This window comes from Dromiciops gliroides, chromosome X (assembly GCF_019393635.1).
Source record: "Dromiciops gliroides isolate mDroGli1 chromosome X, mDroGli1.pri, whole genome shotgun sequence".
NCBI lineage: Eukaryota > Metazoa > Chordata > Mammalia > Microbiotheria > Microbiotheriidae > Dromiciops > Dromiciops gliroides.
Window position 1 is genome coordinate 85,088,572 of NC_057867.1, and position 15,780 is coordinate 85,104,351.

At 33.1% G+C, this 15,780-nt stretch overlaps 1 protein-coding gene across 1 annotated transcript in view; it reads left to right on the top strand.

The window, feature by feature from the left end:
* Window positions 1-15,780, top strand: part of LOC122734038 (THO complex subunit 2-like) — a 65,639-nt gene that overhangs the window by 5,425 nt on the left and 44,434 nt on the right. Inside the window, exons 3-13 of the mRNA XM_043974711.1 lie at window positions 58-149; window positions 1,997-2,048; window positions 2,837-2,907; window positions 4,481-4,602; window positions 6,363-6,496; window positions 11,633-11,799; window positions 12,284-12,376; window positions 14,594-14,642; window positions 14,811-14,820; window positions 15,111-15,123; window positions 15,292-15,464. Coding sequence (XP_043830646.1) covers window positions 58-149; window positions 1,997-2,048; window positions 2,837-2,907; window positions 4,481-4,602; window positions 6,363-6,496; window positions 11,633-11,799; window positions 12,284-12,376; window positions 14,594-14,642; window positions 14,811-14,820; window positions 15,111-15,123; window positions 15,292-15,464 — 976 coding nt within the window. The remainder of the gene's footprint in view (window positions 1-57; window positions 150-1,996; window positions 2,049-2,836; window positions 2,908-4,480; window positions 4,603-6,362; window positions 6,497-11,632; window positions 11,800-12,283; window positions 12,377-14,593; window positions 14,643-14,810; window positions 14,821-15,110; window positions 15,124-15,291; window positions 15,465-15,780) is intronic.

Consider the following 15,780-nt stretch of genomic DNA (forward strand, 5'->3'; position numbering starts at 1 on the left):
TAAGAGAGAAAACCCAGGTATTGTGAGATTTATTTTGGTAATTTTTTTTCCCTTTAGATATTCAGCAGGCTTTCTATGAGCTCTCATGGCATGTCATACAGGGAAATCTAAAGCAAGACCAAGCTTCTAAAGTTTTCAGCAATATTATTGTAAGTACTTAGATAATTTTCTTTTTTCTTACCTTTGCTTTGAAGGGAAGATAAAATTATATAATATTAAGAAACAGCTCTTAGAAATAACACTAAGTTTCTTACTGATGTGACCATGATAATATTTGAATATAAAAGTAATTTTACATTTTAAAATCATTGATATCACAAGATTTTTTTAAGCTTCTTGTTCTTTGATAAAAATGGGAATTATTTGTAGAGGAACAGGAACAATCTTAGTTGATTTTTTCGCATATTTTTCACTTTGCCTTTTGGTTTTAAAAAATATGGGTGGTTTTGTAGTTTTTAAGAATATGGTAACCAAGTATTTTGTTTGTTGATGTTTGTCAGGGATTTTGAAGTCTTAAATAATTGTATCTCTTGTTTCAACACCTTTTGTTTCTGTCTTTTTTTTTTTTTGTCCTGAACTAAATAAACACCAAATAAGATGTGAATTCATACATGCTTGCATGCACGCATACATACATAAAAAAGGCAGTTCATGGAGATTTTTTGTGTAACTGGTGAGTCTTTATGAATACTTTGTTTTTAAAAAAGTATGTAGTAAATTCAGAGATAATCATGAACTTCTTTCTGTTCACTTATGTGTGTTAAAAAAAACCTTAATGACTTTTCTTCCTCACTTATTTTTACTGCTCAGTTATCTTTGATAATTTACACATTTTGATTTAAATCTTTGAAATTTTTTCTCACACTTTTTTTTTTAAAGTGAGGCAATTGGGGTTAAGTGACATGCCCAGGGTCACACAGCTAGTAAGTGTTAAGTGTCTGAGGCTGGATTTGAACTCAGGTACTCCTGACTCCAGGGCCCGTGCTCTATCCACTGCGCCACCTAGCTGCCCCTTTTCTCATACTTTTAAAGTTGTGAGTCATTGGAATCTTTTAGTGCCAATCTTTTTTTGTTCCAAAAGCTTAGATTTGGGATTTAGTCATTTACTATAGTGTAATTTTTCTCTATTCTATGCTATTGATCTACCAAAATACTTTTTTACAAATACAGCATTAAATGATTGGAGAAATATTAATTCTCAAGTGTAGAAATAAAAATGACAGTACTACTTAAATTAAGTTATTCAATTCTTTACCAGGATATCAAAGAATTACTAGAAAATTAGAAAACTAAATTCATCAAGAGGTCAATAGTGTCAAAGGAATACCAGTGAACAAAATATCAAGAGGGCCTTGGAACAGTACATCTCAGACTGTACTATAAAGTTGTAATCTTCAAAAAAATTTGATCCTGGGTAATAAAAAGAGAAGCAGGAAAGGCATGCAAAAATATAGGAACCTGTAGTTTGAGAGACCCAAGGATCTCAGCTATTGTGGGACTAACTGTTTAACAAAAATTGTTTCTCCCTTGAAACGCATTATCGTGCCATAAAAGGGGATAAAAGTGAATTATTTACAAAAACATGAGAGGACTCGAATGAATTGAAGGAAACTGAAGTAATCAGAACTAGGAAAACAGCATTGAATGTACAACAGTTTAAATGGAAAAATGTGGGTCATATAGGTATGGAGTATCAGTACTGCTATCAGACTTAATCTTCCTATTGCTTTTAATTCAGAAATGAAAATGACATTAAAAAAGAGTACATTTAAAAAGTTATTGTTTGCTTTTTGAGTTTTGGAAATTTTTCATAGACTTCATTAACATTTGATGATCATTCATACTGATATAGCACAATGCAAAGCTTATAATTTTGATAGCTATATTTTGTACCTTGCTTTACAGCAAATCAGTAAATATAATAAATTCTAAATGGTGATAAATAATTTTCTTTTATTCTAGATAATTTATTCTAAATAATATATTTTTTAAACAGGAATTTCGTGATGATGTGCCTTCGATTCTAGCTGATGTATTCTGCATATTAGGTAGTGTAAAACTTTATTTCTGCTTATAATACAATTATTTCATGCATTTATTTAACAGTTAATTTATATTGAAAATATATACATGAAATGTTTCAGGACATTTCAAATTGAAGTTATTTCTTTGATTTTAGTTAATCAAATGCTGTGTAAGTTGAACTATTTAATTACTTCAGATTGATAAGAAGATATTCATATATTAAACAAAGTGCTAATTGGTTACATAATAAAATTATTTAATAACTTAGAGTTTCCTATCATACTTGAAGACAATTTAGTTACTACAAAGGGTAGTGTAGTGTATGATGTTCACTTTGGTGGCTGTACTGAATTAGAAAGAGTCATGTATATAACTACATTTTTGTTAGGAAAAATAAGTTACTTTAGCTTTCTTATTGCTCTGGCATGAAAAGGATTTATTGTTTTCTTATGGAACTCAACATTTAAAATGTAGCATTTTATTTTCTTGCTTTTACAGTATAGAAGTGTTAGACATTTTCTCAAAACACTCCTATTTCATAGCCCAGGGGAATCAGATTGGGATTATTCTCAAAGCAGTTTCTATATAGCATTTATGCCACTTTAATTCCACATAAGATTGAAAATCCTGGAACCTTGCTTATAAACATTTCTTAGTGGTTTGCTATTAACATCTTTTGAAACTCTCATGATTCCAGTATTTCACCTAAAATATGAAATGGAGAGAGGCAACAGAGGTCTTTACTGATTACATATCAACTTTTTAGAGAAAGTAATTCATAAAAAAAGTGTATTTACTTTTGTTATTCTAGATGTTGAAACAGGTTGTTTAGAAGAAAAAAGTAAAAGAGACCATTTCATACAATTTGTATTAGCATGTTTGGTAAGTATCTAATTTAAATCTTTTCCTCTCTCTCTCTCTCTCTCTTTTTCTCTCTCTTTTATTCTTTTCTTTTGCTGGGCAATGAGGGTTACGTGACTTGCCCGGGGTCACACAGTTAGTAATTGTCAAGTGTCTGAGGCCAGGTTTGAACTCCTGAATCCAAGGCTGGTGCTTTATCCACTGCACCTCCTAGCTGCCCCCTTTCTCTCTCTTTTTGAAGTAATAATTTGAATGTAATGACCTCTCAATTTGATGACCTAAGAAATATAATTTGAGACTTTGTGGAATGAAATACATAACTAGGTACATAAAATGGGCCTATATATTGAGAAGAAAATCTAGAAAACGCTGTGGGATATGACAATATTTGGCTGAAGGTCATTAGAGGAAGGAGAAATAATTTTTTTTTTTGGTTGAGGCAATTGGGGTTAAGTGACTTGCCCAGGGTCACACAGCTAGTAAGGGTAAGTGTCTGAGGCTGGATTTGAACTCAGGTCCTCCGGAATCCAGGGCCAGTGCTCTATCCACTGCGCCATCTAGCTGCCCTGAGAAATAATTTTAAGAAAGAAATCACAACCCTTGTAAAGAGGTATGTAGTAGTAGTGGTGTTGGACTTCAGGTATTCAGGAGGAGGTTTATCTTTATTAAGGATACCACGTTTTATCAATAGTTTTCTTCCTCCTCCTCCTCCTTTTCTTGTTCTTCCTCTTCCAGAAGGTGGAATCTCACCCCACCCATTTATTTATTTTTCTGCTTGCTATCCCATTTATTTATTTTTTAGAGTGTAATAAACATTTTTATTTATAGTTTTAGGTTCCAATTTTTATTAATTCTTTCCTCCCTTCCCTCCTCTCTCCCTGAGGTGGCAGGCAATCAGATATATGTATAATTATGTAAACCATTAACATATTAGTCACTTTGTACGAGAAAACTTGAGTAAAAGAAAAAAGCGAAAGAAAGTGAAAAATAGCATGCTTTAGTCTGTGTTCCATCAATATCAGTTTTTTCTTTGGAGGTGGATAGTATGCTTCATCAATACCTGTCTTTCGAGGCCTTTCTGAAGTCATCTTCTTAACTTGCCTTATGATTTAAAAAGGAAAAATTATCAATCAAATATTTATTTGTATAAAAATATTTCTAGCAGCTCTTTCTGTGGTGGCTTAGAATGGCAAATCAAAAAAATCTCCATCAATGGCTGAAGAAACTGTGGTATATGATTGAGGTACAGTTAATACTGTATGTGCCATTTCCTTCTCCAGCCCATTTTACAGATGAGGAAACTGAGGCAAATAGGGTTAAGTGAATTCTCCAGGTTCACTGAGCTAGTAAGTGTCTGAGGCTGGATTTGAACTCAGGAAGATGAGTCTTGCCTGCTATAGGTCCAGTGTTGTATTCACTGCACCACCTAGCTGTCCCAGATTCCACATATAAATCTTTTTTTCCTAATTGATGTTAATTTATTATGGCTTCTATTCTCACCAACACTAATTTCTATTTTGTACAAAAGTACATTGAATTTTGTTTTCAGTGTTTAGGATGAAATAACTTGACTTAACCATCTCTTTTTTGGTAGTATTTAGTTTCAGAAAAAATCTTGAAGGAACGTTTGGAACCAGAAACATTGGAGTCATTAGGACTTATTAAACAGTCTCAGCAATTTAATCAAAAATCTGTTAAAATCAAGACAAAACTCTTGTAAGTACACTTTTTCAAGCTGTAAGTTATGTAATTGGGATCATTAATATTTTCAGTTTCTGTTTTATATTTTACAAATTTACAAGATTTTCACGTTTAACTTTCCTCATTTTTTACCAACAATAGCATTAAATGTTTCTTATAGAGTAAATTAATTATAATTTAATATGCCATTTTTGTGTATTTAATGTTATAAAATGTCTCTGTACTGTTAATATATTGAAAAAAGTAGCATATTTATTTTCACACTTTTGTCAGGTGACTGAAAAGTCTGACTTTTGAATTAAATCAGTGAGAACTAGATTATGCTGATTAATTTTTGTATTTTATTTTATATCTATACTTTTAAATTTATTTTGATTATTTTAGAATTAAATATAATAATCATAATTATATCACAATTTCCCATTACTTACAAAAGCTTTTGAATGCATGAATGAAATGGCATTTATTATTAATAATATATAATGTGTGTTAGGGTTTGCAAAACGTTTTACATTTTACAAATGGAGAAATAAACATTCTACCCTCAAGGAGGGTGAATTGGGTCACATTGGAATAAGGGAGAAAAGCAGATGGTCTCTGGTTCCTTAGTCTTGCAGAAAACAAAAAGTGATTTTGCATCTTCTTTAAAGTTCTTTAAAGTTATTTCTATGAATAAGATTGGGGAGGGACGGTGTGCTGCCATTCCCAAGATGTTTGATCTTCACCAGTCTCTTTTTTTTTTTCTAATCAATAAATATTTAATGAATACTTACTATATGGCTAGCATTGTGCCAGCCACCTTCTCCTTCTGACTTACTTTCTTTTTTTTTTTAATGTATGAGGTATTTTATTTTTTCCATTACATGTAAAGATAGTTCTCAACTTTTGTTTATACATGCTTTACAATTTCAGATTTTTCTCCCTCTCCCCCCTCCCTCCCCCCTCCCCTAGACAGCAGGTAATCTGATATAGGTTATATCTATATATCTCTATACATATACATACATATATATATATATATATACACACACACATATATATACACATAATAACATTAATCCTATTTCTGCATTAATCCTGTTACAAGAGAAAGAATCAGAGCAGTGATGCAAAACCTCAAAATAGAAAGAAAAAAAAAACCCAACAGCACCCAAAACAAAAGAAATAATTTGGTTCAATCAGCATCTATACTCCACAGTTCTTTCTTTCTTTTTTTTTCTTGGATTTGGAGATCCTCTTCTATCATGAGTTCCCTGGAACTCTTCTGTACCATTGCATGTTCACCAGTCTCTTAATTGTTGTTTTGGTAGTGGGCTGCTTCTTCACAGTAATTTCTCCTCTTAAGCCTGGTGTCTGGAGATTGAAGTTATTCTTGAGGCTTTTTTGTATTCAGAGTCCTGGGCTATGTCTAGCTATATTTTAGTAGCAATAGCGTCTGAAGTGATTGTGGTGATTTGCTGTTTCACCTAAATTAGCTTACCTACCCTGTTGGTGTGGGAATTGTTTTCTTGGATATTAACTATGGAGTTTAGGCTGGAATTTTGACTGGGACCAGTGTTATTCTAAGGGTTGTTTGTTTCAAGGTACTGTGTGCAAAACATGTTGAAGTGACTGTAGTGTTTTAATTAATTAGTTAATTATAGCAAGATCTATCTCTTATTTTTGGAGTTAATGTAAAATTATTAGGTGTTAAAATCCTAGTAGAAAGATAATCATGTCTTTTAAAAAAGCCTTTGTAGTGTGTAACTATTCCTGTTATGTTTATTTAATTTCAGTTATAAGCAACAGAAATTCAACTTGTTGAGAGAAGAGAATGAAGGTTATGCAAAGTTGATTGCTGAATTGGGTCAAGATTTATCTGGAAATATTACTAGTGGCTTAATTTTGGAAAACATAAAATCTTTGATAGGTAAGGAGTGTTTACGTTAACATTTGGCTTTTATTAATATTGATACAAGTATATAAATGCCATTTATAAAAGCATATCTAATTTATCCTCCAAGGAGTCCTAATTTTATGAAGTGATTATGTTCCATGTGTACATTTTGGTTATTATTTCAGTTATAATTACATATTGCCAAAAAAATTGAAACCAGAATGTATAAACTGGATGATAGTTTAATGTGCTTCATTCCCAAAATTTGGATTCTTTGGCCATGGTAAGTTATTGAAGTAGAATTGGTTTTTTGGATTGCAATTTTCTTAAGTCCTTCAGAGTTATATTGGATCATTGCCTTGCTGAAAATGACCACGTGCTTCGCAGCAGATCATCTTACACTATTGCTGTTATTTCATATACAGTACATTTCTCTCTGCTTCAGTATCAGGTTTTTCTGATAGCATCCTGTTCATCATAACCTTTATATAGTACCTTACACTTGACAAAGAATTTTCTTCACAGTAGCCCAGCAAAGTAGATACCATATGTTTTGCCATTATAGTCAGTCACCATAACTATTCCCCTTTTTCCTATTCCCTCCTTGAGCCAACTCTGATGAGCTAATTCTGTGTTCTAAATTTTTCTTCCTACCTACCTCTTTAACCCTCCATATAAAATCAAACAATTCAATATGTCATACATACACTTCCTCGAAGTGTTTTGCTTTTTACTACTCCCTCCCCCAATCTGCCCTTCCCTCCTTTCCCTCTCCTCCCCCCCCCTCCACGTTATCTCCTTCTCCTCCCATTTTCCCTCAGGGTAAAATATACTACTATACCCACTCGAGTATGTATGTTATTCACTCTTTGAGCCAGTCTGATGATAGTAAGGTTCACTTACTCCCCTACTCCTTCACTCTCTTCCTCTCCCCTGCATAAGCTTTTTCTTTTTTTTTTTTTAATGTGAGCTATTTTTTCCCTTTCCTTTTCTTTCCTCTCCTCTTACCCCTTAACTTTATTTTAAAGTTGTCATAATGGGTTAGCTAGGTGGCACAGTGGACAAAGCACCAGCCCTGGACTCAGGATGCCCTGAGCCCAAAACCAGCTCTAGACATAAGACACCCCACCCTCTTCGCACCACAAAGAAAAAAACATAAATGCTTTACAGATGTCATCCCTTCATATTCAGGTCAGACCTGTGTCCTCTGTCTAAGTGTATTCCTTTCACCTGCCCTAATACAGAAAATGTTCTTAGGATTTAGGAGTATTATCTTCCCATGTAGGAATGTAAACAGTTTAATCTTTTAATACCTCTCCTGATTTTTTTTTCCTTTTTACCTTTTTATGCTTCTCTAGGGTCTTGTATTTGAAAGTCAAATTTTCTGTTCAGTTCAGGTCTTTTCATCACAAATATATTAAAGTCCTCTTTTTCATTGAAGTTCCATTTTTTCCTCTGAAAGATTAAGATAATACTCAATTTTGCTGGGTATGTGATTGGCGGATTCTTTCAATTTCTATTTTACCTTCTGCTTCTAGAATATCAGGGCAATTTTCCCTGACACTTTCTTGGAATTGAGCCCCTCTCCCACCTGGGCTTCCCACTGCTCAGGATTTCTTCCTGGTTCCCTGCTGGGTGGGATAGCCGAATTCTTCCTCAGGTCCCGAAGACACCCCTGTATTTCTGCCCCACCCCCACCCCCTTGGCCAATCATTCAGCCCTCTCACCTGACAGTAAGCTTAGTTCCAGAAGATGCAGCACTGCAGCTGATTCAGAGTCTCTGGGGTAAGTTTCTCTGGTGCAGCCTGCCAGGGGACTGTGTTGGCGAAATTGTGGGGTTGGAACTCTGCTTGCAGCCCAGTAGGGCCCCCTCTAAGATGTCTTTGGCTGAAAAAATAATCTCTGCCCATCTTTTTGTGGGTTTTGCTGCCCTAAGTGTTGTTTTATTGCTGTTTTTGGGTAGAATTTTTTTTTTTGTGAATCAGTGAGGGTTAAGTGACTTGCCCAGGGTCACACAGCTGTCTGAGGCTAGATTTGAACTAGAATAGTTTTTTAAAACAAAAAATTGTAGTTTGCATCATTCAAAAAGGTACCTTTATCAACTAAATCATAGATTATTAGAAATGTTAAGCATCCTTAAAATGAAGTATAAATAATCTAGAATATAACGATAATTTATAACTGTTTCTGTGGAAAGTTGGGCTCAATGTGATATAATATTTCTTCTTATATTTATTTCATTTTCTTTCTTTCACTAAAACCTCACCTCAAAACATCCTGGCCATTCCTTTACTCTTTGTTATTATTGGTAAGCAGCATTTCATTTTGTGGCATCAAAATTTTCCACATTCAGATCACTTGTTCTATTTAGTCTTTTTTCAGTCTTCATTCTTCTTGATCTATAGCTTTTGATACTCTAAATCACCCTCTTGATACATCTTTTCTTCTTCTTCTGTTCTGTTAACTGTCCTGAACCTTAGTCTTTACTATATATGTTATTTTACTTTGTGATCTGATGAACTCCCATGGATTCAGATGTATAAATGATTCTAAACTTATTCCTACCTTTTGGATATTTTGGACTTGATGTTTCATATCCATGCTAAATAAATAAAAAAGCAAACTCATTAACTTTGTTCTTTAACCCTCTTCCTCTGACACTTAGTCAGATGTTCCCAGTGTTAAGTTTTTTCTCAGTATTTGAAAAGATGGTCTTGGGGTTCCAGTGACATTTAGGGGATAATTCAGACTGTTTGACTTTTTGAACCAGCTCATTTTTATTTATTTGTTTATTGGTATTCTGTGTGACAACATCTTGTTTATAGTAGAGTGTTTTCATTTGTTATGATCCAGTGATAATATGCTCTTCCTTAAACAAGATTCTTCACTGTTCTCCATGACAGGTTCTTCTTCTGATTGCTTTCTTTTAATTTTTTGCTAAAATCTCACCTTCTACAGAAAACCCTTCCTAATCCCTCTTAATTCTAGTGCCTTCGTAGGGTCAGTTTTTTCCTGTTTATTGTGAATATTATTTATTTGTTCATAGCTGTTTATTGTCTCTCCTCTTTCTTATGAATTTTTGCCTTTGTACTCCCATTGTTTTTTTTTGTTTTTGTTTTTTTTAAGTGAGGCAATTGGGGTTAAGTGATTTTCCCAGGGTCACAAAGCTAGTAGGTGTTAAGTGTCCGAGGCTGGATTTGAACTCAGGTACTCCAGAGCCGGTGCTCTATCCACTCTGCCACCTAGCTGTCCCCCATTGTTTTTCTCAGTGCCTGACACATGTTTGCTTAGTCATTTCAGTTGTGTCCAACTCTTTGTGACCCCATTTGGGGTTTTATACAAAGAGATACTGGAATGGTTTTTCATTTTCTCCTCCAGCCCATTTTACAGATCAGAAACTGAGGTGAATGAAATTAAGTGACCTGTCCAGAGTCAAGTTAGTGTGTAAGGAAAGATAAAACTCTAGGAATTTAATACATGCTTGTTAACTATCTGACTGCTCATGTAAATTGTGACTAACTTTTCTTTTAAGTATTTGTATTATATTCTTTTTGGTAAAGGAATTCTATATTAATATTAATTCACTGCTGACAGTGCTTTTTAGTATAAGGGGACCTCTGTTATCTCCTATATCCAACAGACTTATCTCACCCTTGTTTCTTTGACCTTACCTAAATATTATAAATTTGCTTTAGTTGACTTTAAAAGACATAAAAGCCACAAAAAACTCTGGGAATCTTCCCATTTCAAATATTTTTTTGTTTCTGTTCAGTAATAACTGGCAAATATGACATGTAAAGATGGTTCTTTTTGGTTTATGATTTTGTTATCTCTATCATGGAGACGTTTATCAGGATTTGTGTGTGTGTGTGTGTGTGTGTGTGTGAGTTCTAGGGAGTTTAAAAAGGAACATAATACATGTCTCAAAATGAAAACCTAATGCAAATTTAGAATTTAATACGGTATTCAACATTTTAAAAATAATTTAAGATTTTTGTTTTTAATTTAAAAGTAAAGATGATGAATTATATTTTTAAGAACTTTAATTAGTTTCCTCACATTACACTGTGCATAATTTGATATCTTAGGATCATTACTCATTTATTTTGACAGTTTGTAGACCTTTGAAACTGTTAACTTTTACTCCATTTGTTTGTTTCCCTAATTAGAAGGAAGCCAAAAACAGTGGTAGTATCAGTGATTTTCAGTAATTTATTTTTTAAAGATAACATTTTTTCTTAAATTATTAAATGCCATCAAAATGGAACACAGAAAAGGGAATTGTTCACAAAAACATGAATCTCCATTATATACCTTGTGGTTTTACTTTTATTTTATAATTTACTTTTTACATTTTAATTTTAATTACTTTAAAAATTACTATTACTAATTAATTACTATTAGTTAATTACTATTTATGTTGGATTATACCATTCTTTGTATATATTTGTTTTCAAATTATCTCCCTCATTAGATTGACAGAAAGACAATGTGTTTTATTGTATCCTTGGCACTTAGCATTGTGTCGGCACATGATGCTTAATAAATGTGTCCAGATTGATTGATTGATCATCAGAAGCAAGATGTCAGTTTTAGGTGGATTGACAATAAATTTAAAATGTAACTTTCAGGGCTGTCCCACTTCATATTTCTAAATTCCCGTTTGTTTTTTGTTTTCTTCTGTGCTTTAAAAAACCCTGCTTCATTGAGTATCTTTTCTTTTTTTGAGAAGAAAATAATGTTGACAATACAATACTGAAGCTGAGATTTATGAATTTATTTGGGATAATTGGCAAATAAAAATTTTTCCCTAATTTGGGAAAAAAGGCAACAGGGTGTGCAGTTTATCTGTGATTATAACCAAAAGGATTTCTAAGAATACTATATTCTTGTTTTGTTTTTTTGCGGGGCAATTGGGGTTAAGTGACTTGCCGAGGGTCACACAGCTAGTAAGTTTCAAGTGTCTGAGGCTGGACTTGAACTCAGGTCCTCCTGAATCCATGGCCAGTGCTCTATCCACTGCGCCACCTAGCTGCCCCCAGAATACTATATTCTGATCCATAGTTTGAGACTTCTAGTGGTAAAAATGACAAGTCTGTTCTTATTGTAGTATTTCTAAATTGTAATAAAAATGGTCACAAATTTTTTTTTTTATATCTTAAATTACAGGCTGCTTTAATTTGGACCCCAACCGAGTTTTGGATATCATCTTAGAAGTTTATGAATGCAGGCCAGAACATGATGAATTCTTTGTGTCTTTAATCCAGTCCTACTTGTATTTGTGTGAACCTGAAACACTTTCTCATATTCTTGGGTTCCGATTCAAGTTTTACCAGGTAATGTTATGTATTTGTTACTGATCTTTGTTAAATATCTATGAATCACTAATTTAATTTCCATTCCAAAATTATATCACAATTTTCCATTAGTTAAAAAAGCTTTTGAATTCATGAATGAAATGGCATTTATTATTAATAATATATAATGTGTGTTAGGGTTTGCAAAACATTTTGATCTTGTCTCTTACTGTGAGTAGCTTTTTAATCTACCAAGTACAAACATGTTGAGGTCTTCTTGGCCTAAAAAAACCCCTTCATTTTTTACTTTCTACTTTACCACATTGTTCGGTAGATTTTTATTTCAGTATCATGTTTCAATATTATGTGTATGATTACTGAAATATTTTTCTCTATACTTGGGACATGTATTTTTTATTAAATATTCTTTTTTATTCTGTATTTTATTCTTTATTATATATTCTTTATATAGCTGTCAGTAGTTGTTTTCTTGTGTTTCTTGAACTTTTCCTTTTATTTTTAGGATCCAAATGGAGAGACTCCATCATCTTTATACAGAGTTGTAGCAGTACTGCTACAACATAATCTTACAGATTTGGAGGATCTTTGTGTACATGTAAGTTTCACACAAATAAAGTCAGACCTAAACAATTAGAAAAATGTTAATTGCTTATGGGTAGGCCAAGTCAATATAATAAAGATGTATATAATAAATATACCAATATAATATATATATCTCCAATATAATAAAAAGTACCATACCATATTGGCAAAAATTATTTTATAGAGGTAGAAAAAAAATTCATCTGGAAGAATGATAGGTCAAGAATACCAATATTATATTCAATAATATATTAAGATATTTTCTGAATGCAGACTGAAGTATACTATTTTCTTTCTCTCCCTTCTTACCTCTTTCCTTTCCCTTTCCTTCCTTCCTCCCTTTCTTCATTTTTTGCTGGGCAATCAGGGTTAAGTGGCTTGTCAAGGGTCACACAGCTAGTAAGTGTCAAGTGTCTGAGGTTGGATTTGAACTTAGGTCCTTCTGAATCCAGGATTGGTGCTTTATCCACTGTGCCATCTAGCGGTTACCTCAAGACTCTTTTTCATCCTATGTATTCTGGAGAATCTTTCATATTTATCAATATTCTTCTCAAATTGTGCAGCTATTACTTTGCTATTTCTGGGTAGTATTCTACTTTTATTGAAGCCTGTTATCACATTGGAATTTTTTTGGTTGTCACATTACATTGCTGACTTATATTGACCAGTTTTTGAAAATTGGGACTTTTTTTTTTTTGGTGGGGCAGTGAGGGTTAAGTAACTTGCCCAGGATGACACAGCTAGTAAGTGTCAAGTGTCTGAAACCACATTTGAACTCAGGTCCTCCTAAATCCAGGACTGGTTCTTTATCCACCTAGCTGCCCCAGGGACATGTTTTTTCTCCAGTCTTGTAATACGATTCTTTGAGGACATTAGGGATGGGCATCTTAAATTCATCAAGGGCATTGCACATTTATTTTGTTTATTTCATCCCTAGTTATCTGGAAATGATTACTTCTCAGGCAGAAGATAGAGCATTTCTTAAGCTTCTACTTGGGCCTAATATCTGAAGTTCTGCTTTTGGACTTGTGTTGTACAAATTTCTAGGTGTTGGGTCTTTTTTTGTGTGCACTTGAGAATTATGAAAGGCCGTGGTCTGGTTTCTCTTCTAACCTCAAGTTAGCAAGTGTGCATTCTGGCTCCATTTAAATAATCAAGACTGAGAAACAAATATCAAATTTAGGGGTCAGCCAGGTGGCACAGTGGATAAAGCACTGGCCCTGGATTCAGGAGGACCTGAGTTTAAATCCGACCTCAGACACTTGACTACCTCTGTGACCCTGGGCAAGTCACTTAACCTTCGTTTCCCCACCACAAAACAAAAAACAAAACAAACACCACTTAGATCTTGAAGGGGGTGGGGAGGGTGAATAAAGGAATAAGAAAGAAGGATCTCTTCCCTAGGGCAACTAGTTGGCATAGAGCACCAGGTCTGGAGGCAGGAAGACTCCTTTCCTTACTTTCAGTCTGGACTGAGTCATTTACCAGCAGTGTAACCCTGAACCACTAAGTTTGCCTCTGTTTCCCCTATCTCTAAAATGAGCTGGAGAAGGAAGTGGCAAATTGCTCCAGGACCTTTGCCAAGAAAACCCTAAATGGGGATCATAAAAAGCTAGATTGAAAAACGAATGAATGACTAAATCTCTTCCCTAAGGTAACTTATGTTTCTCATGTATATAGGAAATTTCAAGGGTAAGTAGTGACCCTGTGCCCTGGTGCACCTGTCTCCTATTTCCCATGGCCTTTTAAATATAAACAGTGGTTCAGAAAACATGTCAGTTCATACAGTCATAATGATTTTTGACATTTAATAATTTGACGATGTGTAAGACTTTGTTGTTAAGAATTTTACTTTTTTGTTTTCTGTGTTTGCTGAGGAGTTAGAGGTAGCAATACCTGTAGAGGAAATTGATAAACTGAATGTTGTTTCTGTTTAACCATATGATTATATTTTTAACATATGGAATTAACTATTTTACGTTATTTAATTTTTTTATCACTTGTTTCACTTGTGTCTGATTTTTTGTGTGCTTGGGCTTTTCTTGGAAAAAATTCTGGAATGGTTTGCCAATTCCTTCTCCAGCACATTTTAGAGATGAGGGGAAACTGAAGCAAACAGTGTTAAGTGACTTTTCCGAGGTCACATTGCTAGTAAATGTCTAACCCAGATTTGCACTCACTCATTTCACTTGCCATATAGCTGTGCCATAGTTTGATAAATTCTTTTTAGCTTCTGGTGGATAATTCTAATCTTGAAGAACACAAACAACAGACTGGATGCTAAAGAAAATTTGAAAACTTACCATGCTTATATTTTTCTTTGAGTACTATGTTGGAAAAGAAAGAAAAAGAAGAAAATAAAAGATATTAGTGTCAATCGAAATGTTACTTTAATTTCATTATTACTGAAATCCTTAAAGAGTTGCACTTTATCTCATTTTAAAAAGTAAAGGAATAGTAAAGGAATTTGCAATGATGTATACATATTTTTCCATCTTAATACGTGGAAATTATTTGCAGTGCATTAGATAATAACTTGAAAAAAAGGACTAAACATGATTTATAATTTCAGTCAAATATAATTTGTATTGATTTAGGGTCTTTTTATCATAAATGTCAGCATAATGCTTTTTGATAAGGCTGTAGATTCCTAGGCCTGGAGTCAAGAAGACCTGAGTTCCTGTGAATTTTAGACATTTAGCATTTTTGGGCTAGGCGTTTAATTTTTATTTGTCCACTTTCTTCAGCTGTAAAATGGAGGTAAAGTAGCACCTTTATTACAGGGTAGTTGTAAAGGACAAATAAAAAATATTTGAAAGTACATAATGAATGCTTTGCATATGCTATAATAATAATAATAGTGATGACAACAAAATATTTAGAATTTATTTTGTGGGAAATGTTTATTTATATACCATTTTCTTTTAGCCACATGATAATCAGAAACTTGGTTTATTGGAAGCATTATTGAAGATTGGTGATTGGCAAAATGCACAAAATATTATGGATCAGATGCCTCTCTTTTATGCCACTACACAGAGGGCAATAGCTTTTGCCCTTTGTCAACTTATACATGTAACTATTGAACCTTTGTATCAAAGGTAAGTTAAGTTAAGCTATGTTGTTAACTATATATAAAATAATAGTTTAGAGTTGTAAAACAATCCTTTAAGATCTCACCTCAAATCATGTTTATTTCATTTTTAAAGCCTCATTTACACCTTAATATGGATGACAAATTTTTTATTGGTGTTTTTATGTTTTAATATTACTTTCCTATCTAAAAAATTCTGAAATTACTAATATTAATAAAAATAAACACTTCTGCAAAATTACTTCTTGTAAGATGGAACAAGAAAAAAGTGAAACTGATAATTTGTTTTTTTAGCTATATGATAATAACATATTACATTTTTT